This window comes from Oncorhynchus gorbuscha, linkage group LG21 (assembly GCF_021184085.1).
Source record: "Oncorhynchus gorbuscha isolate QuinsamMale2020 ecotype Even-year linkage group LG21, OgorEven_v1.0, whole genome shotgun sequence".
NCBI classification, from domain to species: domain Eukaryota; kingdom Metazoa; phylum Chordata; class Actinopteri; order Salmoniformes; family Salmonidae; genus Oncorhynchus; species Oncorhynchus gorbuscha.
This window is the reverse complement of record NC_060193.1, coordinates 4,493,924-4,521,176: the sequence shown is the minus strand read 5'-3', so window position 1 is coordinate 4,521,176 and position 27,253 is coordinate 4,493,924. Positions and strand designations below refer to the sequence as shown.

The window sequence follows — 27,253 nt, the reverse complement described above, 5'->3', positions numbered from 1 at the left end:
CACACACACACACACACACACACACACACACACACACACACACACACACACACACACACAGTCAACATGTTGCGTCATAACGGGGAAAACGTCGTTTAAAAGATTGCTATTGTCCACCACACCAAGTAACAGGATCGTGTGTGTGGGTTAACGCCAGCTGCCTTTACCAGACCCAGGTCCATTTCTATAGGCTGCTGCTGCCTCACCGGTTGAGGTTTCAAACGCACAGAGCAGACAGAGGAGTGCGTAAATCGCGTCTTATAAGTCTTCATTTTGGAGACACAGTGGCATTTGGCAACTGGGAATTGAGGATTCTACTGCTACACAGGAATTTCCGGTATCGTTTACGTATTATTTTTGTTGTTGTTTTTGTTGTAAAGGTGTTTGGATTGGACCGGAACCAGAGAGAGAGAGAGAGATGGGGGACCGGCGCGGGAAGTTCCTCTCTCCCCGCGTCTCCAAGGGAACACTGCAGCTCCGCGTGATCTTTCTGGACAACAGCGAGCGCGTGTTTGAGGTCGAGGTAAATCAAAACAATTATATCAATGATATTATTGTTTACAAGTTTCTGTAGAAAGACAACAGTCCAAGTGCCTGTAGCCTGTGATTCGACTAGAAGATAATACCAGAAACATATGACAAGTTGGTTGTTTTCCACCTATATATTTAGTCTACAAAACGTCATACTCATAACCCATAGTAAGATGGAAAGATGTATAGTGATATGTGTGTATGTGTGTAGGGAGGGGGGGGGTCGTTTGCTCGCGGTGTTGTCCTTGTAAAGTAGACTTTATTCCTCGTCCCATTATCTGCATGCATGCTTTCTCTGTCAGAGCGCACGGGTGACCGGGGACTCACGGGCATTTACTGCAGGGATGGAGAGTGAAACGGAAAAGAAAGGAGAAAGGCCCCTTGCTGTGTGTGTTTTGACTAGGAGGTCAATGGGGGTGGGGGGCAGAGAGAGAAAGACAGAGACGGAGAGAGAGAGAGAGAGAGAGAGAGAGAGAGAGAGAGAGAGAGAGAGACAGAGAGAGAGAGAGAGAGAGAGAGAGAGAGAGAGACAGAGAGAGAGAGAGAGAGAGAGAGAGAGAGAGAGAGAGAGAGAGAGAGAGAGAGAGAGAGAGAGAGAGAGAGAGATGTGAATAGCCTTGAGGATAGTGGTATATTTGTGTGTTGAGAAGGAGAGGGGTGAGTAGTACCCTATTCTTCCAGTGAGTTTGAGTTGAGTAACCAGCCTCTCTGCCCCCAGGTTGAAATAACTATTAGCGGCCTGGACACAGAGAGAGACGGAAAGGGTGGATGGTGGATGGACGATATATAGACGATATACATGCCAGTAACTAGAGATTAGTTTGTGTTCAGCACCATACCCACTACACTCCCCCTCTCCCTCTTTCTGGCCAGCTGACGGATCTAATCGGTAGTTTGATAGCCTAGTTGTTGAGAGTGTTGTAAGGGTGGACGTTAAACGTTGTTGATGACCGTTTACGGGACGGTTCTCTTCGCGCCTCGCTGTCCTGTAATGACACAATAATGAGCGGATGCAGGCGCGCCCCCGTCGTGTCAACAGGCCTAAAAACCAGGTTCGGTTGTGTCACAGTGCAAGAGGAGTCACTCTCACGCCTCTCTCATCTCCTCCGCCAGCGGCACCGGTAATTAACGACGGTGTGAGTCAGACCGAGCGGGAAGGACACAGCGCGTGACAGAACCGAGAACTCCCCTAAACAGTTGGGGAAAACGGATCCCAAAAAAAGACACTGTATTTTATCGACGTGCATGGCGAGAGGGTAGCAGGTGTCCTAGGTGTTAGAGCATTGGACTAGTAACCGGAAGGTTGCTGGATCGATTCCCCGAGCTGCCAAGGTAAAACAAAAATAAATCGTTCTGCCCCTAAACAAGGCAGTTAACCCACTGTTCCCCGGTAGGCTGTCATTGTAAATAAGAATTTGTTCTGAACTGACTCGCCGGTTAAAATAAAGAGAACGATAATAATGAAGGATACACAAAATACATATATATTGTCAATTAGTTAAATATAGCCTAATAACTATATTTTAGGCTTATTTATGAATTGTTACATTTCATATAAAAGTTGTGGTAAAAAAATACATATATATTGTTAAATATAGCCTAATAACTATATTTTAGGCTTATTTTTGAATTGTTACATTTCATATAAAAGTTGTGGTAAAAAAATAAATATATATTGTTAAATATAGCCTAATAACTATATTTTAGGCTTATTTTTGAATTGTTACATTTCATATAAAAGTTGTGGTAAAAAAATAAATATAGTAGAATGCACTAAACGTGTTTATTATGTGACAAACCTTTATTATGTGAATAATTTCTTCTAGAAAACAATGGGTTCCTCATCTAGCCATGCTAGCCTATAACACTAGATTTAGATGTTGCCTTTCTTCAACCAGGTAAATCATTGAGAAAACATTCTCCTGTACAATACCCACCTTACCAAGATAAATCAAGCAAGCAATACAACTAAAAGCAAAATCTCTAAAAACAACAAATAAGATATTCATGACTCTTATCTCAATCTTGATTTATTTATTTTTTTACCTTGTTGGTAACTGATGACTTCGGGTCTCTTCCTGTCTCTCCCCCACAGCAAAGGATCATGGGATGTGACTTCTTCAACAAGGTGTGTGGCCACCTCAAGCTATTGGAGAGAGAATACTTTGGACTGGAGTTCAGACATCACACTGGTAGTTATGTAAGTTATAGATATCACCCTGGTAGTTATAGACATCACCCTGGTAGTTATAGACATCACACTGGTAGTTATAGACATCACACTGGTAGTTATAGACATCACCCTGGTAGTTATAGACATCACACTGGTAGTTATAGACATCACCCTGGTAGTTATAGACATCACACTGGTAGTTATAGACATCACCCTGGTAGTTATAGACATCACACTGGTAGTTATAGACATCACACTGGTAGTTATAGACATCACCCTGGTAGTTATAGACATCACACTGGTAGTTATAGACATCACACTGGTAGTTATAGACATGACAGTTATAGACATGACAGTTATAGACATCACCCTGGTAGTTATAGACATCACCCTGGTAGTTATAGACATCACCCTGGTAGTTATAGACATGACAGTTATAGACATCACACTGGTAGTTATAGACATCACCCTGGTAGTTATAGACATGACAGTTATAGACATCACCCTGGTAGTTATAGACATCACACTGGTAGTTATAGACATCACACTGGTAGTTATAGACATCACCCTGGTAGTTATAGACATCACACTGGTAGTTATAGACATCACCCTGGTAGTTATAGACATCACCCTGGTAGTTATAGATATCACCCTGGTAGTTATAGACATCACCCTGGTAGTTATAGACATCACCCTGGTAGTTATAGACATCATACACCCTGGTAGTTATAGACATCACCCTGGTAGTTATAGATAGATACACTGGTAGTTATAGACATCACCCTGGTAGTTATAGACATCACCCTGGTGTTATGTAGTTATAGACATCACCCTGTTTGTAGTTATAGACATCACACTGGTAGTTATAGACATGACAGTTATAGACATCACCCTGGTAGTTATAGACATGACAGTTATAGACATCACACTGGTAGTTATAGACATCACCCTGGTAGTTATAGACATCACCCTGGTAGTTATAGACATGACAGTTATAGACATCACCCTGGTAGTTATAGACATCACCCTGGTAGTTATAGACATCACCCTGGTAGTTATAGACATCACACTGGTAGTTATAGACATCACACTGGTAGTTATAGACATCACCCTGGTAGTTATAGACATGACAGTTATAGACATCACCCTGGTAGTTATAGATATCACACTGGTAGTTATAGACATCACACTGGTAGTTATAGACATCACACTGGTAGTTATAGACATCACACTGACAGTTATAGACATCACACTGGTAGTTATAGATATCACCCTGGTAGTTATAGACATGACAGTTATAGACATCACCCTGGTAGTTATAGACATCACACTGGTAGTTATAGACATCACACTGGTAGTTATAGACATCACACTGGTAGTTATAGACATCACACTGGTAGTTATAGACATCACCCTGGTAGTTATAGACATCACACTGGTAGTTATAGACATCACCCTGGTAGTTATAGATATCACCCTGGTAGTTATAGACATCACCCTGGTAGTTATGACATCAAGTTATAGATATCACCTGGTAGTTATGTATAGACATCACCCTGGTAGTTATGTATAGACATAGATATCACCCTGGTAGTTATGTCACACTGGTAGTTATAGATATCACCCTGGTAGTTATGTCACCCTGGTAGTTATAGACATCACCCTGGTAGTTATAGACATCACACTGGTAGTTATAGACATGACAGTTATAGACATCACCCTGGTAGTTATAGACATGACAGTTATAGACATCACACTGGTAGTTATAGACATCACCCTGGTAGTTATAGACATCACCCTGGTAGTTATAGACATCACCCTGGTAGTTATAGACATGACAGTTATAGACATCACCCTGGTAGTTATAGACATCACCCTGGTAGTTATAGACATCACCCTGGTAGTTATAGACATCACACTGGTAGTTATAGACATGACAGTTATAGACATCACCCTGGTAGTTATAGACATGACAGTTATAGACATCACCCTGGTAGTTATAGACATCACACTGGTAGTTATAGATATCACCCTGGTAGTTATAGACATGACAGTTATAGACATCACCCTGGTAGTTATAGACATGACAGTTATAGACATCACCCTGGTAGTTATAGACATCACACTGGTAGTTATAGACATCACACTGGTAGTTATAGACATCACACTGGTAGTTATAGACATCACCCTGGTAGTTATAGACATCACCCTGGTAGTTATAGATATCACCCTGGTAGTTATAGACATCACCCTGGTAGTTATGTAAGTTATAGATATCACCCTGGTAGTTATGTAAGTTATAGATATCACCTGGTAGTTATGTAAGTTATAGACATCACCCTGGTAGTTATGTAAGTTATAGATATCACCCTGGTAGTTATGTAAGTTATAGATATCACCCTGGTAGTTATGTAAGTTATAGATATCACCCTGGTAGTTATGTAAGTTATAGACATCACACTGGTAGTTATGTAAGTTATAGACATCACACTGGTAGTTATGTAAGTTATAGACATCACACTGGTAGTTATAGACATCACACTGGTAGTTATAGATATCACCCTGGTAGTTATAGACATCACCCTGGTAGTTATAGACATCACCCTGGTAGTTATAGACATCACCCTGGTAGTTATAGACATGACAGTTATAGACATCACACTGACAGTTATAGACATCACACTGGTAGTTATAGACATCACACTGGTAGTTATAGACATCACACTGGTAGTTATAGACATCACACTGGCAGTTATAGACATCACACTGGTAGTTATAGACATCACACTGGTAGTTATAGACATGACAGTTATAGACATCACACTGACAGTTATAGACATCACCCTGGTAGTTATAGACATCACACTGGTAGTTATAGACATCACACTGGTAGTTATAGACATCACACTGGTAGTTATAGACATCACACTGGTAGTTATAGACATGACAGTTATAGACATCACACTGGTAGTTATAGACATCACACTGGTAGTTATAGACATGACAGTTATAGACATCACACTGACAGTTATAGACATGACAGTTATAGACATCACACTGACAGTTATAGACATGACAGTTATAGACATCACACTGGTAGTTATAGACATCACACTGGTAGTTATAGACATCACACTGGTAGTTATAGACATCACACTGGTAGTTATAGACATGACAGTTATAGACATCACACTGGTAGTTATAGACATCACACTGGTAGTTATAGACATCACACTGGTAGTTATAGACATCACACTGGTAGTTATGTAAGTTATAGATATCACCCTGGTAGTTATAGACATCACCCTGGTAGTTATAGACATCACCCTGGTAGTTATAGACATGACAGTTATAGACATCACACTGGTAGTTATAGACATCACCCTGGTAGTTATAGACATCACCCTGGTAGTTATAGACATCACCCTGGTAGTTATAGACATCACCCTGGTAGTTATAGACATGACAGTTATAGACATCACACTGGTAGTTATAGACATGACAGTTATAGACATCACACTGGTAGTTATAGACATGACAGTTATAGACATCACACTGGTAGTTATAGACATGACAGTTATAGACATCACACTGGTAGTTATAGACATGACAGTTATAGACATCACACTGGTAGTTATAGACATGACAGTTATAGACATCACACTGGTAGTTATAGACATGACAGTTATAGACATCACCCTGGTAGTTATAGACATGACAGTTATAGACATCACACTGGTAGTTATAGACATGACAGTTATAGACATCACACTGGTAGTTATAGACATGACAGTTATAGACATCACCCTGGTAGTTATAGACATCACCCTGGTAGTTATAGACATGACAGTTATAGACATCACACTGACAGTTATAGACATCATACTGGTAGTTATAGACATCACACTGGTAGTTATAGACATGACAGTTATAGACATCACACTGACAGTTATAGACATCATACTGGTAGTTATAGACATCACACTGGTAGTTATAGACATCACACTGGTAGTTATAGACATCACACTGGTAGTTATAGACATGACACTGGTAGTTATAGACATGACAGTTATAGACATCACACTGGTAGTTATAGACATCACACTGGTAGTTATAGACATGACAGTTATAGACATCACACTGGTAGTTATAGACATCACACTGGTAGTTATAGACATGACACTGGTAGTTATAGACATGACAGTTATAGACATCACACTGGTAGTTATAGACATCACCCTGGTAGTTATAGACATGACAGTTATAGACATCACACTGGTAGTTATAGACATCACACTGGTAGTTATAGACATGACAGTTATAGACATCACACTGGTAGTTATAGACATCACACTGGTAGTTATAGACATCACACTGGTAGTTATAGACATGACAGTTATAGACATCACACTGACAGTTATAGACATCATACTGGTAGTTATAGACATCACACTGGTAGTTATAGACATCACCCTGGTAGGTATAGACATGACAGTTATAGACATCACACTGATGTCTATACCCCCTGTATATAGCCTCCACATTGGCAATGTACTGGTACCCCCTGTATATAGCCTCCACATTGACTCTGTACGGGTACCCCCTGTATATAGCCTCCACATTGACTCTGTACCGGTACCCCCTGTATATAGTCTCCACATAGACTCTGTACCGTAATACCCTGTATATAGCCTCCACATTGACTGTGTACCGTAATACCCTGTATATAGCCTGCACATTGACTCTGTACCGGTAGTTATACATCCCCTGGTATATAGCCTCCACATTGACTCTGTACCGTAATACCCTGTATATAGCCTCCACATTGACTCTGTACCGTAATACCCTGTATATAGTCTCCACTTTGACTCTGTACCGTAATACCCTGTATATAGCCTCCACTTTGACTCTGTACCGTAATACCCTGTATATAGCCTCCACATTGACTCTGTACCGGTACCCCCTGTATATAGCCTCCACATTGACTCTGTACCGTAATACCCTGTATATAGCCTCCACATTGACTGTGTACCGTAATACCCTGTATATAGCCTGCACATTGACTCTGTACCGTAATACCCCGTATATAGCCTCCACATTGACTCTGTACCGTAATACCCTGTATATAGCCTCCACATTGACTCTGTACCGTAATATAGACATGTATATAGCCTCCACATTGACTCTGTACCGTAATACCCTGTATATAGCCTCCACATTGACTCTGTAGACATGACGTTATAGAATACCCTGGTAGTTATAGCCTCCACATTGACTCTGTACCGTTATAGACATCCACTGTATATAGTCTCCACATTGACTCTGTACCGTAATACCCTGTATATAGCCTCCACATTGACTCTGTACCGTATTACCATGTATATAGCCTCCACATTGACTCTGTACCGTAATACCCTGTATATAGCCTCCACATTAACTCTGTACCGTAATACCCAGTATATAGCCTCCACATTGACTCTGTACCGTAATACCCTGTATATAGCCTCCACATTGATTCCGTCTGTACATAACACCCTGTATATAGCCTCCACATTGACTCTGTACCGTAATAACCTGTATATAGCCTCCACATTGACTCTGTACCGTAATAACCTGTATATAGCCTCCACATTGACTCTGTACCCTGTAGTTATAGACATCCACACTGACTCTATACCATCATACCCTGTATATAGCCTCCACATTGACTCTGTACCGTAACACCCTGTATATAGCCTCCACATTGACTCTGTACCGTAACACCCTGTATATAGCCTCCACATTGACTCTGTACCGTAACACCCTGTATATAGTTCCACATTGACTCTGTACCGTAACACCCTGTAGTTATAGACCACATGTATATACAGTTATAGACCTCCACATTGACTCTGTACCGTAACACCCTGTATATAGTCTCCACATTGACTCTGTACCGTAACACCCTGTATATAGCCTCCACATTGACTCTGTACCGTAACACCCTGTATATAGTCTCCACATTGACTCTGTACCGTAACACCCTGTATATAGACTCCACAGTTATAGACATCTGTTACCGTAACACCCTGTATATAGCCTCCACATTGACTCTGTACCGTAACACCCTGTATATAGCCTCCACATTGACTCTGTACCGTAACACCCTGTATATAGCCTCCACATTGACTCTGTACCGTAACACCCTGACATATAGTCCTCCACATTGACTCTGTACCGTAACACCCTGTATATAGTCTCCACATTGATAGACTCTGTAGTATAGACATCCACTGTATATAGCCTCCACATTGACTCTGTACCGTAACACCCTGTATATAGCCTCCACATTGACTCCGTACCGTAACACCCTGTATATAGCCTCCACATTGATTACGTACCGTAACACCCTGTATATAGTCTCGATATTGTTATTTTATTGTTTTACTTTTCATTTTATTTTTGACTTTAGTAAATATTTTCTTAACTCTATTCATTGAACTGTATCATGTAGTTGGTTAAGGGCTAGTAGGTCAGTATGACCTACTAGATGGGTCAGTATAACCTACTAGACAGGTCAGTATAACCTACTAGCCAGGTCAGTATAACCTACTAGACAGGTCAGTATAACCTACTAGACAGGTCAGTATAACCTACTAGCCAGGCAGGTCAGTATAACCTACTAGCCAGGTCAGTATAACCTACTAGACAGGTCAGTATAACCTACTAGACAGGGAGGTCAGTATAACATACTAGACAAGTCAGTATAACCTACTAGACAGGGAGGTCAGTATAACCTACTAGACAGGTCAGTATAACCTACTAGACAGGGAGGTCAGTATAACCTACTAGACAGGGAGGTCAGTATAACCTACTAGACAGGTCAGCATAACCTACTAGACAGGTCAGTATAACCTACTAGACAGGGAGGTCAGTATAACCTACTAGACAGGGAGGTCAGTATAACCTACTAGACAGGTCAGTATAACCTACTAGACAGGTCAGTGTAACCTACTAGACAGGTCAGTATAACCTACCAGACAGGGAGGTCAGTATAACCTACTAGACAGGTCAGTATAACCTACTAGACAGGTCAGTATAACCTACTAGACAGGTCAGTATAACCTACTAGACAGGGAGGTCAGTATAACCTACTAGACAGTGAGGTCAGTATAACCTACTAGACAGGTCAGTATAACCTACTAGGCAGGTGAGTATAACCTACTAGACAGGGAGGTCAGTATAACCTACTAGACAGGTCAGTATAACCTACTAGGCAGGTGAGTATAACCTACTAGACAGGGAGGTCAGTATAACCTACTAGACAGGTCAGTATAACCTACTAGACAGGTCAGTATAACCTACTAGACAGGGAGGTCAGTATAACCTACTAGACAGGTCAGTATAACCTACTAGACAGGTCAGTATAACCTACTAGACAGGTCAGTATAACCTACTAGACAGGGAGGTCAGTATAACCTACTAGACAGGTCAGATAACAGACAGGAGGTCAGTATAACCTACTAGACAGGTCAGTATAACCTACTAGACAGGTCAGTATAACCTACTAGACAGGGAGGTCAGTATAACCTACTAGACAGGGAGGTCAGTATAACCTACTAGACAGGTCAGTATAACCTACTAGACAGGTCAGTATAACCTACTAGACAGGTCAGTATAACCTACCAGACAGGGAGGTCAGTATAACCTATTAGACAGGGAGGTCAGTATAACCTACTAGACAGTGAGGTCAGTATAACCTACTAGACAAGTCAGTATAACCTACTAGGCATGTCAGTATAACCTACTAGACAGGGAGGTCAGTATAACCTACTAGACAGGTCAGTATAACCTACTAGACAGGTCAGTATAACCTACTAGACAGGGAGGTCAGTATAACCTACTAGACAGGTCAGTATAACCTACTAGACAGGGAGGTCAGTATAACCTACTAGACAGGTCAGTATAACCTACTAGACAGGTCAGTATAACCTACTAGACAGGGAGGTCAGTATAACCTACTAGACAGTGAGGTCAGTATAACCTACTAGACAGGTCAGTATAACCTACTAGACAGGTCAGTATAACATACTAGACAGGGAGGTCAGTATAACCTACTAGACAGGTCAGTTTAACCTACTAGACAGGTCAGTATAACCTACTAGACAGGTCAATATAACCTACTAGACAGGGAGGTCAGTATAACCTACTAGACAGGTCAGTATAACCTACTAGACAGGTCAGTATAACCTACTAGACAGGGAGGTCAGTATAACATACTAGACAGGAGGTCAGTATAACCTACTAGACAGGTAGTTTAACACTAGACAGGTCAGTATAACATACTAGACAGGAGGTCAGTATAACCTACTAGACAGGTCAGTTTAACCTACTAGACAGGTAGTATAACCTACTAGACAGGTCAATATAACCTACTAGACAGGGAGGTCAGTATAACCTACTAGACAGGTCAGTATAACCTACTAGACAGGTCAGTATAACCTACTAGCCAGGTCAGTATAACCTACTAGACAGGTCAGTATAACCTACTAGACAGGGAGGTCAGTATAACCTACTAGACAGGTCAGTATAACCTACTAGACAGGTCAGTATAACCTACTAGACAGGTCAGTATAACCTACTAGACAGGGAGGTCAGTATAACCTACTAGACAGGTAGTATAACCTAGACAGGTCAGTATAACCTACTAGACAGGTCAGTATAACCTACTAGACAGGGAGGTCAGTATAACCTACTAGACAGGTCAGTTTAACCTACTAGACAGGTCAATATAACCTACTAGACAGGGAGGTCAGTATAACCTACTCGACAGGGAGGTCAGTATAACCTACTAGACAGGTCAGTATAACCTACTAGACAGGTCAGTATAACCTACTAGACAGGTCAGTATAACCTACTAGACAGGGAGGTCAGTATAACCTACTAGACAGGTCAGTATAACCTACTAGACAGGTCAGTATAACCTACTAGACAGGGAGGTCAGTATAACCTACTAGACAGGGAGGTCAGTATAACCTACTAGACAGGTCAGTATAACCTACTAGACAGGGAGGTCAGTATAACCTACTAGACTCTGTCAGTAACCTACTAGACAGGTCAGTATAACCTACTAGACAGGTCAGTATAACCTACTAGACAGGTCAGTATAACCTACTAGACAGGTATATAGCCTACTAGACAGACAGGTCAGTATAACCTACTAGACAGGGAGGTCAGTATAACCTACTAGACAGGTCACCGTATAACCTACTAGACAGGTCAGTATAACCTACTAGACAGGAGTCAGTATAACCTACTAGACAGGTCAGTATAACCTACTAGACAGGTCAGTATAACCTACTAGACAGGGAGGTCAGTATAACCTACTAGACAGGACTCAGTATAACCTACTAGACAGTCAGTATAACCTACTAGACAGGTCAGTATAACCTACTAGACAGGAGTCAGTATCTAAATACCTACTAGACAGTTATAGGACTCTGTCAGTATAACCATGTATATAGCCTCCACATTGACTCTGTACCTAATAGACAGGGAGGTCAGTATTGTTAAGTGACTGTCCCAATAACCTACTCTGCTAAATGACTTAGTAATAGTCCAGTATAACCTACTAGACAGGGAGGTCAGTATAACCTACTAGACAGGTCAGTATAACCTACTAGACAGGTCAGTATAACCTACTAGACAGGTCAGTAGGTCAGTATAACCTACTAGACAGGTCAGTATAACCTACTAGACCTGGTCAGTATAACCTACTAGACAGGTCAGTATAACCTACTAGACAGGGCAGGCCAGGGAGGTCAGTATAACCTACTAGACAGGTCAGTATAACCTACTAGACAGGTCAGTATAACCTACTAGACAGGGAGGTCAGTATAACCTACTAGACAGGGAGGTCAGTATAACCTACTAGACAGGTCAGTATAACCTACTAGACAGGTCAGTATAACCTACTAGACAGGTCAGTATAACCTACTAGACAGGTCAGTATAACCTACTAGACAGGGAGGTCAGTATAACCTACTAGACAGGGAGGTCAGTATAACCTACTAGACAGGTCAGTATAACCTACTAGACAGGTCAGTATAACCTACTAGACAGGTCAGTATAACCTACTAGACAGGGAGGTCAGTATAACCTACTAGACAGGTCAGTATAACCTACTAGACAGGTCAGTATAACCTACTAGACAGGGAGGTCAGTATAACCTACTAGACAGGGAGGTCAGTATAACCTACTAGACAGGTCAGTATAACCTACTAGACAGGGAGGTCAGTATAACCTACTAGACAGGTCAGTTTAACCTACTAGACAGGTCAGTATAACCTACTAGATAGGTCAGTATAACCTACTAGACAGGTCAGTATAACCTACTAGACAGGTCAGTTTAGCCTACTAGACAGACAGGTCAGTATAGCCTACTAGACAGGGAGGTCAGTATAACCTAATAGACAGGTCCGTATAACCTACTAGACAGGTCAGTATAACCTACTAGACAGGTCAGTATAACCTACTAGACAGGGAGGTCAGTATAACCTACTAGACAGGTCAGTATAACCTACTAGACAGGGAGGTCAGTATAACCTACTAGACAGGTCAGTATAACCTACTAGACAGGTCAGTATAACCTACTAGACAGGTCAGTATAACCTACTAGACAGGGAGGTCAGTATAACCTACTAGACAGGGAGGTCAGTATAACCTACTAGACAGGTCAGTATAACCTACTAGACAGGGAGGTCAGTATAACCTACTAGACAGGTCAGTATAACCTACTAGACAGGTCAGTATAACCTACTAGACAGGGAGGTCAGTATAACCTACTAGACAGGTCAGTATAACCTACTAGACAGGTCAGTATAACCTACTAGACAGGGCAGTATAACCTACTAGCCAGGGAGGTCAGTATAACCTACTAGACAGGTCAGTATAACCTACTAGACAGGTCAGTATAACCTACTAGACAGGGAGGTCAGTATAACCTACTAGACAGGGAGGTCAGTATAACCTACTAGACAGGTCAGTATAACCTACTAGACAGGTCAGTATAACCTACTAGACAGGTCAGTATAACCTACTAGACAGGTCAGTATAACCTACTAGACAGGGAGGTCAGTATAACCTACTAGACAGGGAGGTCAGTATAACCTACTAGACAGGTCAGTATAACCTACTAGACAGGTCAGTATAACCTACTAGACAGGTCAGTATAACCTACTAGACAGGTCAGTATAACCTACTAGACAGGTCAGTATAACCTACTAGACAGGTCAGTATAACCTACTAGACAGGTCAGTATAACCAGTGTGTTTGTTCTGTTGTAATGGTTGTTTCTTCTTCCAGGTGTGGCTGGAACAGTTGAAACCTCTTACCAGTCAGATAAAGAGTAAGTCTGTGTTTTGTCGTGTGTGAGTGATTCGCAGTAACTGAGTGAGTGATTCGTAGTAACTGAGTGAGTGATTCGTAGTAACTGAGTGAGTGATTCGTAGAAACTGAGTGAGTGATTCGTGGTAACTGAGTGAGTGATTCTTAGTAACTGAGTGAGTGATTCGTAGTAACTGAGTGAGTGATTCGTAGTAACTGAGTGAGTGATTCGTGGTAACTGAGTGAGTGATTCGTAGTAACTGAGTGAGTGATTCGTAGTAACTGAGTGAGTGATTCGTAGTAACTGAGTGAGTGATTAGTAGTAACTGAGTGAGTGATTCGTAGTGTGTGTGAGTGATTCGTAGTGTGAGTGATAATGTGTACGGTTTCTTGTGAACGTTTTCACCCCGAATTTGTTGGCTTACAACCCAAAAATTAAAATCTATTCTTGGTGGGTTTGTGTCATTTGATCTACACAACAGGCCTTCCACTTTGAAGATGCAAAATATTTTTTATTTTGTAACAAACAACAAATAAGAGAATAATACAGAAAACTATTCACAAAGTCAATGCTTTGTAGAGCCCCCTTTTGCAGTTCTTACAGCTGCTAGTCTCTTGGGGTATGTCTCTATAAGCTTGGTACATCGAGCCACTGCGATTTATGTTCCTTCTTCAAGGCAAAGCTTCTCCAGCTCCTTCAAGTTGGATGGGTTCCACTGGTGTTCAACAATCTTTAAGTCAAACCACAGAATCTCAATTGGGACTGAGGTCTGGGCTTTGACTAGGCCCTTACAAGACATTTAAATGTTTCTCCTAAAACCACTCAAGTGTTGCTTTATCAGTGTGCCTCCCAGTGGCTAGATGTACCAAGATATTCTTTCCATTTTTTAATCATGGATTTATTGGTGCTCTGTGGGACGTTCAACGTTTCTGATACTTTTTTTTATAACCCAACCCTGATCTGTACTTCTCCACAACGTTGTCCCTGACCTGTTTTGGAGAGCTCCTTGGGTCTTCATGGTGCCGCTTGCTTAGTGGTGTTGCAGTCTCTGGGGCCTTTCAGAACAGGTGTATATATACTGAGATCATGTGACAGATCATGTGACACTTAGATTGTATTCTGGTGGACTTTATTGTGTGACTTCTGATGGTAATTGATTGCACCAGATCTTATTTAGGGGCTTCATAGCAAAGGGGTTGAACACATATTACACACAACACTTTTCCTTTTTTATTTTTTAAATAATTTTTGAAACAAGTCATTCTTTTCATTTCACTTTCACCAATTTGGAAAATTGTATGTCCATTACATGAAATCCAAATAAAAATCTATTTAAATAACAGGTTGTAATGCAACAAAATAGGAAAAAACACCAAGGGGGATGAATACTTTTGCAAGGCACAGTATAGTTATTTTTCTTTCATTGTGGTTAACTTATCCCCCCCCCTTCTCTCTCCTTACCCCTCTCCCTCTCCCTCTCCCTCTCCGTCTCCGTCTCTCAGACACCAGTGATCTGTTCTTCAGATTCATTGTCAAGTTCTTTCCTCCAGACCCAGGACAGCTGCAGAGAAGACTCACAAGGTGTGTGTTTGAGTGACGCGCCTTCCTCAGATACATTCGTCAGGGACAGTGTTTATATTAGTAGAGGATCAATCACTAGGGCCGTCGTCAGGGACAGTGTTTATATTAGTAGAGGATCCATCACTAGGGCCGTCGTCAGGGACAGTGTTTATATTAGTAGAGGATCAATCACTAGGGCCGTCGTCAGGGACAGTGTTTATATTAGTAGAGGATCAATCACTAGGGCCGTCGTCAGGGACAGTGTTTATATTAGTAGAGGATCAATCACTAGGGCCGTCGTCAGGGACAGTGTTTATATTAGTAGAGGATCAATCACTAGGGCCGTCGTCAGGGACAGTGTTTATATTAGTAGAGGATCAATCACTAGGGCCGTCGTCAGGGACAGTGTTTATATTAGTAGAGGATCCATCACTAGGGCCGTCAGGGACAGTGTTTATATTAGTAGAGGATCAATCACTAGGGCCGTCGTCAGGGACAGTGTTTATATTAGTAGAGGATCCATCACTAGGGCCGTCAGGGACAGTGTTTATATTATAGTAGAGGATCCATCACTAGGGCCGTCGTCAGGGACAGTGTTTATATTAGTAGAGGATCAATCACTAGGGCCGTCGTCAGGGACAGTGTTTATATTAGTAGAGGATCAATCACTAGGGCCGTCGTCAGGGACAGTGTTTATATTAGTAGAGGATCCATCACTAGGGCCGTCGTCAGGGACAGTGTTTATATTAGTAGAGGATCCATCACTAGGGCCGTCGTCAGGGACAGTGTTTATATTAGTAGAGGATCAATCACTAGGGCCGTCGTCAGGGACAGTGTTTATATTAGTAGAGGATCCATCACTAGGGCCGTCGTCAGGGACAGTGTTTATATTAGTAGAGGATCAATCACTAGGGCCGTCGTCAGGGACAGTGTTTATATTAGTAGAGGATCCATCACTAGGGCCGTACGTCAGGGACAGTGTTTATATTAGTAGAGGATCCATCACTAGGGCCGTCGTCAGGGACAGTGTTTATATTAGTAGAGGATCCATCACTAGGGCCGTCGTCAGGGACAGTGTTTATATTAGTAGAGGATCAATCACTAGGGCCGTCGTCAGGGACAGTGTTTATATTATAGTAGAGGATCCATCACTAGGGCCGTCGTCAGGGACAGTGTTTATATTAGTAGAGGATCAATCACTAGGGCCGTCGTCAGGGACAGTGTTTATATTATAGTAGAGGATCCATCACTAGGGCCGTCGTCAGGGACAGTGTTTATATTAGTAGAGGATCAATCACTAGGGCCGTCGTCAGGGACAGTGTTTATATTAGTAGAGGATCAATCACTAGGGCCGTACAGTGTTTATATTATAGAGGATCCATCACTAGGGCCGTCGTCAGGGACAGTGTTTATATTAGTAGAGGATCCATCACTAGGGCCGTCGTCAGGGACAGTGTTTATATTAGTAGAGGATCCATCACTAGGGCCGTCGTCAGGGACAGTGTTTATATTAGTAGAGGATCAATCACTAGGGCCGTCGTCAGGGACAGTGTTTATATTAGTAGAGGATCAATCACTAGGGCCGTCGTCAGGGACAGTGTTTATATTATAGTAGAGGATCAATCACTAGGGCCGTCGTCAGGGACAGTGTTTATATTAGTAGAGGATCAATCACTAGGGCCGTCGTCAGGGACAGTGTTTATATTAGTAGAGGATCAATCACTAGGGCCGTCGTCAGGGACAGTGTTTATATTAGTAGAGGATCCATCACTAGGGCCGTCGTCAGGGACAGTGTTTATATTAGTAGAGGATCCATCACTAGGGCCGTCGTCAGGGACAGTGTTTATATTAGTAGAGGATCAATCACTAGGGCCGTCGTCAGGGACAGTGTTTATATTATAGTAGAGGATCAATCACTAGGGCCGTCTAGACAGGGACAGTGTTTATATTAGTAGAGGATCAATCACTAGGGCCAGTGTCAGGGACAGTGTTTATATTAGTAGAGGATCAATCACTAGGGCCGTCGTCAGGGACAGTGTTTATATTAGTAGAGGATAAATCACTAGGGCCGTCGTCAGGGACATTGTTTATATTAGTAGAGGATCCATCACTAGGGCCGTCGTCAGGGACAGTGTTTATATTAGTAGAGGATCAATCACTAGGGCCGTCAGGGACAGTGTTTATATTAGTAGAGGATCAATCACTAGGGCCGTCGTCAGGGACAGTGTTTATATTAGTAGAGGATCAATCACTAGGGCCTGTCAGGGACAGTGTTTATATTAGTAGAGGATCAATCACTAGGGCCGTCGTCAGGGACAGTGTTTATATTAGTAGAGGATCAATCACTAGGGCCGTCGTCAGGGACAGTGTTTATATTAGTAGAGGATCCATCACTAGGGCCGTCGTCAGGGACAGTGTTTATATTAGTAGAGGATCAATCACTAGGGCCGTCGTCAGGGACAGTGTTTATATTAGTAGAGGATAAATCACTAGGGCCGTCGTCAGGGACAGTGTTTATATTAAGAGGATCAATCACTAGGGCCGTTTCAGGGACAGTGTTTATATTATAGTAGAGGATCAATCACTAGGGCCGTGTCAAAACAGTGTTTATATTAGTAGAGGATCAATCACTAGGGCCGTATTCAGGGACAGTGTTTATATTATAGTAGAGGATCAATCACTAGGGCCGTCGTCAGGGACAGTGTTTATATTATAGTAGAGGATCCATCACTAGGGCCGTCGTCAGGGACAGTGTTTATATTATAGTAGAGGATCAATCACTAGGGCCACTCAGGGACATGTTTATATTAGTAGAGGATCAATCACTAGGGCCGTCGTCAGGGACAGTGTTTATATTATAGTAGAGGATCAATCACTAGGGCCGTCTCAGGGACAGTGTTTATATTAGTAGAGGATCAATCACTAGGGCCGTCGTCAGGGACAGTGTTTATATTATAGTAGAGGATCCATCACTAGGGCCACTCAGGGACAGTGTTTATATTAGTAGAGGATCAATCACTAGGGCCGTGTCAGGGACAGTGTTTATATTATAGTAGAGGATCAATCACTAGGGCTCGTCAGGGACAGTGTTTATATTATAGTAGAGGATCAATCACTAGGGCCGTCGTCAGGGACAGTGTTTATATTAGTAGAGGATCCATCACTAGGGTCGTCGTCAGGGACAGTGTTTATATTAGTAGAGGATCCATCACTAGGGCCGTTTCAGGGACAGTGTTTATATTAGTAGAGGATCCATCACTAGGGCCGATCAGGGACAGTGTTTATATTAGTAGAGGATCAATCTCTAGGGCCGTTGTCAGGGACAGTGTTTATATTAGTAGAGGATCAATCACTAGGGCTTCGTCAGGGACAGTGTTTATATTATAGTAGAGGATCCATCACTAGGGCCTTTTGTTTATATTAGTAGAGGATCCATCACTAGGGCCAAGTCATTCAGGGACAGTGTTTATTTAGTAGAGGATCAATCACTAGGTCCGTCGTCAGGGACAGTGTTTATATTAGTAGAGGATCAATCACTAGGGCCGTCGTCAGGGACAGTGTTTATATTAGTAGAGGATCCATCACTAGGGCCGCGTCAGGGACAGTGTTTATATTATAGTAGAGGATCAATCACTAGGGCCGTCGTCCTTACAGTGTTTATATTAGTAGAGGATCAATCACTAGGGCCGTCGTCAGGGACAGTGTTTATATTATAGTAGAGGATCAATCACTAGGGCCGTCGTCAGGGACAGTGTTTATATTAGTAGAGGATCCATCACTAGGGCCGTCGTCAGGGACAGTGTTTATATTAGTAGAGGATCCATCACTAGGGCCGACGTCAGGGACAGTGTTTATATTAGTAGAGGATCAATCACTAGGGCCGTCGTCAGGGACAGTGTTTATATTAGTAGAGGATTAATCACTAGGGCCGTCGTCAGGGACAGTGTTTATATTATAGTAGAGGATCAATCACTAGGGCCGTCGTCAGGGACAGTGTTTATATTAGTAGAGGATCAATCACTAGGGCCGTCGTCAGGGACAGTGTTTATATTAGTAGAGGATCCATCACTAGGGCCGTCGTCAGGGACAGTGTTTATATTAGTAGAGGATCCATCACTAGGGCCGTCGTCAGGGACAGTGTTTATATTAGTAGAGGATCAATCACTAGGGCCGTCGTCAGGGACAGTGTTTATATTAGTAGAGGATCAATCACTAGGGCCGTCGTCAGGGACAGTGTTTATATTAGTAGAGGATCAATCACTAGGGCCGTCGTCAGGGACAGTGTTTATATTAGTAGAGGATCAATCACTAGGGCCGTCGTCAGGGACAGTGTTTATATTATAGTAGAGGATCAATCACTAGGGCCGTCGTCAGGGACAGTGTTTATATTATAGTAGAGGATCAATCACTAGGGCCGTCGTCAGGGACAGTGTTTATATTAGTAGAGGATCAATCACTAGGGCCGTCGTCAGGGACAGTGTTTATATTAGTAGAGGATCAATCACTAGGGCCGTCGTCAGGGACAGTGTTTATATTAGTAGAGGATCAATCACTAGGGCCGTCGTCAGGGACAGTGTTTATATTAGTAGAGGATCAATCACTAGGGCCGTCGTCAGGGACAGTGTTTATATTAGTAGAGGATCAATCACTAGGGCCGTCGTCAGGGACAGTGTTTATATTAGTAGAGGATCCATCACTAGGGCCGTCGTCAGGGACAGTGTTTATATTAGTAGAGGATCAATCACTAGGGCCGTCGTCAGGGACAGTGTTTATATTAGTAGAGGATCCATCACTAGGGCCGTCGTCAGGGACAGTGTTTATATTATAGTAGAGGATCAATCACTAGGGCCGTCGTCAGGGACAGTGTTTATATTAGTAGAGGATCAATCACTAGGGCCGTCGTCAGGGACAGTGTTTATATTATAGTAGAGGATCAATCACTAGGGCCGTCGTCAGGGACAGTGTTTATATTAGTAGAGGATCAATCACTAGGGCCGTCGTCAGGGACAGTGTTTATATTAGTAGAGGATCAATCACTAGGGCCATCGTCAGGGACAGTGTTTATATTAGTAGAGGATCAATCACTAGGGCCGTCGTCAGGGACAGTGTTTATATTAGTAGAGGATCAATCACTAGGGCCGTCGTCAGGGACAGTGTTTATATTAGTAGAGGATCAATCACTAGGGCCGTCGTCAGGGACAGTGTTTATATTAGTAGAGGATCAATCACTAGGGCCGTCGTCAGGGACAGTGTTTATATTAGTAAAGGATCAATCACTAATATAAACACTGTCCCTAACAACGGCCCTAGTGATTGCTCCTCTACTAATATAAAAACTGTATTTTTTTTTGTGAAGAGTTTTTGATTTGTTAAAAAAGTTTGAAATATCCAATAAATGTCGTTCCACTTCATGATTGTGCCTCACTTGTTGTTGATTCTTCACAAAAAAATACAGTTTTATATCTTTATGTTTGAAGCCTGAAATGTGGCAAAAGGTCGCAAAGTTCAAGGGGGCCGAATACTTTCGCAAGAAATTGTATCTGACCCAGGTGTACAGTATGTATATCTGACCCAGGTGTCTTCTCTCTACCAGGTGTCTGTTTTCTCTGTAATGACAACAGTTCTGTGTGTCTAACCTCTCTCTCCTCTCCTCTGTTCCAGGTATCTGTTTTCTCTCCAGATAAAGCAGGACCTCTCGACAGGCAGTCTTACCTGTAATGACAACAGCGCCGCCCTGCTGGTCTCCCATATACTGCAGTGTGAGTCAAGCCTAATCCAAAAAACACCTGGGTTGTGTTCACGAGAAAGGAAACAGAAGCCAATGGGGCGGAGACAGGCAGGGAACTTGTCCAATAAGATTTTTTTGTCGTACAATATATACATTTTTTTAACGTTTTGCTATTGTCAACACATATATATTGTAAGTCGCTCTGGATAAGAGCGTCTGCTAAATGACTTAAATGTAAATGTAAATATATATACAACCCTGCCATTCACTTTCTAGATTACATTTATTCCTGTCCTTGGATAATATCCGTAACTCACTCGTCGAAGTTAACCTACCTGAAATGACTTACTTACTTGCTGTGTGTGTGTGTGTTTGTGTTTGTACATTCGTTGTTTACCTTTGTGTGTGTGTGTATGTGTGCATGTGTTCGTCCGTGCTTGAGGCATGCACGTGTGCTTCCGTTCGTGCACGTGTGTATATTGTACAGCAGAGCTGGGAGACTACAAGGAGGAGTTGGACATCCACCATCTAGAGATGAGAAGATACGTCCCTAACCAGGAATACCTGGACCACAAAATTATGAAGTTCCACAGGAAACACAGGTTAGCACTTCAGCATCTACTGTCACTGTCATAGAGATCCTATGGTCCCTGTGGGAAGCACTTCCCTAGCATTAGCATCTACTGTCACTGTCATAGAGATCCTATGGTCCCTGTGGGAAGCACTTCCCTAGCATTAGCATCTACTGTCACTGTCATAGAGATCCTATGGTCCCTGTGGGAAGCACTTCCCTAGCATTAGCATCTACTGTCACTGTCATAGAGATCCTATGGTCCCTGTGGAAGCACTTCCTTAGCATTAGCATCTACTGTCACTGCCAGCGAGATACTATGGTCCCTGTGGAAGCACTTCCTTAGCATTAGCATCTACTGTCACTGCCATCGAGATCCTATGGTCCCTGTGGAGGCACTTCCTTAGCATTAGCATCTACTGTCACTGCCATCGAGATCCTATCGAGATCCTTCCTTAGCATCAGAATATACAGTAAGGTCACCATCTAGACACACACACACACATGCACTGATTGATTATCTGATTGCCTGATTGGTTGATTGTTCCAGGGGTCACTCTCCTGCGGACTCAGACGTCCATCTGTTGGAGGTTGCTAGGAAACTGGACATGTACGGTATCCGCCCCCACCCTGCCCACGATGGCGAGGGCATAAGACTCAACCTGGCCGTCACACACTCTGGGGTACTGGTGTTCCAGGTACACACACACACACACACACACACACACACACACACACACACACACACACACACACACACACACACACACACACACACACACACACACACACACACACACACACACTAACACTGGGGTACTGGTTTTCCAGGTACACACACACACACACTCACACACACACACACACACACACACACACACACACACACACACACACACACACACACACACACACACACACACACACACACACACACACACACCCTTGTATAAACTATCCTTCTTGGGACACACAATTCAGTCCCATTCAACCCTACTGTAAAACTACCATGACCCTGAAGAACCTAACCCTAATCATAACCCTAAAATGAACCCTAGGTCTCCACCCTAAACCTGACTCTAACCTTAACCTTAAACCCCATGTAAATACTATTTGACTTTGTGGGGACTAACAAACATTGTTGTTTGTTTACTATTATTGTAGTATGTCCACACATGTCCACACTCTGACCCATCTCCTGTCTCCTCTCGTCTCCAGGGCAACACTAAGATCAACACGTTCAGCTGGGCCAAGATCCGTAAACTGAGCTTCAAGAGGAAACACTTCCTCATCAAACTACACGACCAAATAGGGGTGAGACTCCTAATACCCAACCATATTCACTTCCTCATTAAACTACACGACCAAATAGGGGTGAGACTCCTAATACCCAATCATATTCACTTCCTCATCATGACCAAATAAGGGGTGAGACTCCTAATACCCAACCATATTCACTTCCTCATCAAAGTACATGACCATATATGGTCCGGGACTCTAATACCCAACCATATTCACTTCCTCATCAAAGTACATGACCATATAAGGTCAACTTTGTAAGACTATTTGATATAATATAAATCCTCTGCCCGCCGAAGTGTATTTACACATCTCACATTTTCAGGAATTAATAACAGTGTGTTTTTAAGGAAATTTCAAGAGAAGATACATTTTAGTGTGTACAACTTCTTTAAAGTAGACAACTTCTTAACCCCAAAACATATATACCTGTATTTACCAGCCGTCCCGTAAGGACACGGTAGAGTTTGCGATGGCGAGTCGAGACGTTTCTAAGTCTTTCTGGAAGACCTGCGTTGAGTACCATGCCTTCTTCAGACTGGCCAAAGAGCCCCAGTCACGCAGCAAGACTCTGCTGTCCAGCAAAGGATCCAGCTTCAGATACAGGCACGTACACACATACAGACACACTGGGTACAGACACACTGGGTACAGACACACTGGGTACAGACACACATACAGACACACTGGGTACAGACACACTGGGTACAGACACACTGGGTACAGACACACACTGGGTACAGTCACACTGGGTACAGACACACTGGGTACAGACACACTGGGTACAGACACATACTGGGTACAGACATACTGGGTACAGACACACTGGGCACAGACACACTGGGTACAGACACATACAGACACACTGGGTACAGACACACTGGGTACAGACACACTGGGTACAGACACGCATACAGGCACACTGGGCACAGACACACTGGGTACAGACACACATACAGACACACTGGGTACAGACACACACTGGGTACAGACACACTGGGTACAGACACACATACAGACACACTGGGTACAGACACACTGGGTACAGACACGCATACAGGCACACTGGGTACAGACACACCGGGTACAGACACACTGGGTACAGACACACTGGGTACAGACACACTGGGTACAGACACGCATACAGGCACACTGGGCACAGACACACTGGGTACAGACACACATACAGACACACTGGGTACAGACACACACTGGGTACAGACACACTGGGTACAGACACACATACAGACACACTGGGTACAGACACACTGGGTACAGACACGCATACAGGCACACTGGGTACAGACACACCGGGTACAGACACACTGGGTACAGACACACTGGGTACATACACACTGGGTACATACACACATACAGACACACTGGGTACAGACACACTGGGTACAGACACACATACAGACATACTGGGTACAGACACACATACAGACATACTGGGTACAGACACACTGGGTACAGACACACTGGGTACAGACACACTGGGTACAGACACACTGGGTACAGACACACATACATGAAAGCCACACACTGTGTCCTCAGTTGATCGATACTGAATGTGTTCTGTTTCAGTGGCAGGACCCAGAAACAGTTGATGGAGTATATGCCCACAGGGGAGAAAAAACACAGACCTTTCGAAAGGTGGGAAGACAGAGTGTGTGTGTGTGAGTGTGTGTGTGTGTGTGTGTGTGTGTGTGTGTGTGTGTGTGTGAGGGTGTGTGAGGGTGTGTGAGGGTGTGTGAGTGTGTGTGTGTGTGTGTGTGTGTGTGTGTGTGTGTGTGTGTGTGTGTGTGTGTGTGTGTGTGTGTGTGTGTGTGTGAGGGTGTGTGAGTGTGCGTGTGTGCGTGTGTGTGTGTGTGTGTGTGTGTGTGTGTGTGTGTGTGTGTGTGTGTGTGTGTGTGTGTGTGTGTGTGTGTGTGTGTGTGTGTGTGTGTGTGTGTGTGTGTGTGTGTGTGTGTGTGTGTGTGTGTGTGTGTGTGTGTGAGGGTGTGTGAGGGTGCGTGTGTGTGTGTGTGTGTGTGTGTGTGTGTGTGTGTGTGTGTGTGTGTGTGTGTGTGTGTGTGTGTGTGTGTAAACCCTGTCTCTTTCTCCATTAGGTCCTACTGTAAGTCAGAGTCCAGACAGTGTAGATCCTCTCCTGACCTCCTCACAGACGTCTCCAAACAGGTAAACTATCAATCTACTCTACCTAGCAACCACAGGGAGAAAAATCTACTCTACCTAGCAACCACAGGGAGAAAAATATACTCTACCTAGCAACCACAGGGAGAAAAATCTACTCTACCTAGCAACCACAGGGAGAAAAATCTACTCTACCTAGCAACCACAGGGAGAAAAATCAATTTACTGAAACATCTAGAATAATAGTAATGATGATAATAAAGTGAATAATAGTTTCACATATTATGTGTCTCGAGGTGATATGGAGGGGGATTTTCAAATCAAACTTTATTAGCTACATGTACCTTACAAGCCCTTAACCAACAATGCAGTTGAAAAATAGCAAAAATAGCAACAACATATAACAACCATAAAACACAGAGCAACTAACCTCTTTGGTCCTTTCAAAACCTGCTTCATGTAAAATATTTAGTGCTGTAGCTTGGAAAATAAAATACATGTGATTCTGGATGACGACATGAAAACAATGAGGGGTATCTAGGCGATACTGGTATCGCGGCAACCCTACCAATGACAAATTCAATCATCCACGTGAACATGTTTATCCACCTCTTGCCGTCTTTTGTGTGTGTGTGTGTGTGTGTGTGTGTGTGTGTGTGTGTGTGTGTGTGTGTGTGTGTGTGTGCATCTCCAGCTCTACGAGCAGTCCCACTCGTTCCCGCGCCCCGGATGCCACAGTGAAGAGGAAGTGGAAAGACAACAACAGGAAGTGGGAGGAGCTAACCCTAAACGCAGCCAATCAGCTGTCGAAGTGGTCTTCTCCACGGAACTGCAGCGGTCCCGCCTCCCACAAGCTTTCCACCAATCAACGGCCTCTCCTAAGCAAAGGTCCGCCTCTACATCGGTAGACATCGAGGAGAGGAGGGCAGGGGGGCAATGGCAGGGAGGGGCGGGGCATCACCACGGTAACAGCAGGGCCAGACTTCGGCCCAAACCCCAGCCTGCCTCCGACGCGCAGCAATTGGTCCTCCTATATCCCAATAACCCCGCCTACCAGTTCCATCCAGTCCTTCCAACATTCCCATTGGCCAGCTATCCTCACGGACATGCCTACTTTTTGGACGGTGCCGTAACCTCATTGGAGCGTCTCCCGCAGATGCAACGCTTAGACCACACCGTGTTGGAGGGGCTGACACACCCTTCTCTCTACACACGCTCTGATTCGTCTTCCCTGTCGCCACTCAGGCGGAATCTCCGCCCATCCGGGCTGGGATTGACCAGGGTCTACCACGGTGGGTTCTTGAGCGGAAACGCAGCCAGGAGTTTCGACGTCGGGAGAATAGAGGCAGGACATTACAGCGACGACTCCAACTTCCTGCCTGGACTTCCTCGTCGTGCCACCAGCCAACCGGACGTTAAGCTCCCCAGAGTAGTCCCCGCCTCCAACCCCGCCTCTGAGTTCCGTCCCCTAGGTTACTACCCCCACCTATCACGTCACCAGACTCCACAAAGACCCTCCTACCTGCCTCTAAACTCCTCCCCCTTGCCAGACCGGCCCACCTCGCTGTGTGTTCTAGGGGGGTCTGGTGGAAACTACAGTGATTCAGACCCAGAGGTAATCTACCCATACTACTGCCCAGTACCCCCGTTGGGTAAAGTGGTACGGTCCAATGCTCTGGCTAGGATGAGGTTTTCCTCTGGGAGTTTACAACTGGAGGAGGAAGAGGGGGAAGAGGAGAGGTATAGCAGTGGAGGAGAGGGTACACCTCGAATTACGAAACTGAGACTGTAGAATAGTGGTGTGTAGATCTACAGGTGTTGTGTGTGTGTGTGTGTGTGGTCAGGGTGACATTTGGTGTATTCAGGATGTTTTGTACATTGAAGAGATAT

The 27,253-nt window shown here is 43.5% G+C and overlaps 2 protein-coding genes across 2 annotated transcripts; both read left to right on the top strand.

The window, feature by feature from the left end:
* Positions 1-228: 228 nt before the first annotated feature.
* Positions 229-24,788, top strand: LOC124008846 (FERM domain-containing protein 7-like). The gene is made up of 10 exons (XM_046320428.1): positions 229-523; positions 2,627-2,731; positions 14,048-14,090; positions 15,572-15,650; positions 21,291-21,388; positions 21,845-21,959; positions 22,479-22,626; positions 23,147-23,242; positions 23,670-23,926; positions 24,785-24,788. The coding sequence occupies exons 1-10, from the start codon at positions 419-421 to the stop codon at positions 24,786-24,788; spliced, it is 1,050 nt and encodes a 349-aa protein (XP_046176384.1). The 5' UTR covers positions 229-418.
* On the top strand, positions 24,759-27,253 carry LOC124007811 (FERM domain-containing protein 7-like). The gene is made up of 3 exons (XM_046318585.1): positions 24,759-24,883; positions 25,339-25,408; positions 26,058-27,253. Exons 1-3 carry the CDS (start codon positions 24,837-24,839, stop codon positions 27,153-27,155), a joined length of 1,215 nt encoding a protein of 404 aa, XP_046174541.1. The 5' UTR covers positions 24,759-24,836; the 3' UTR covers positions 27,156-27,253.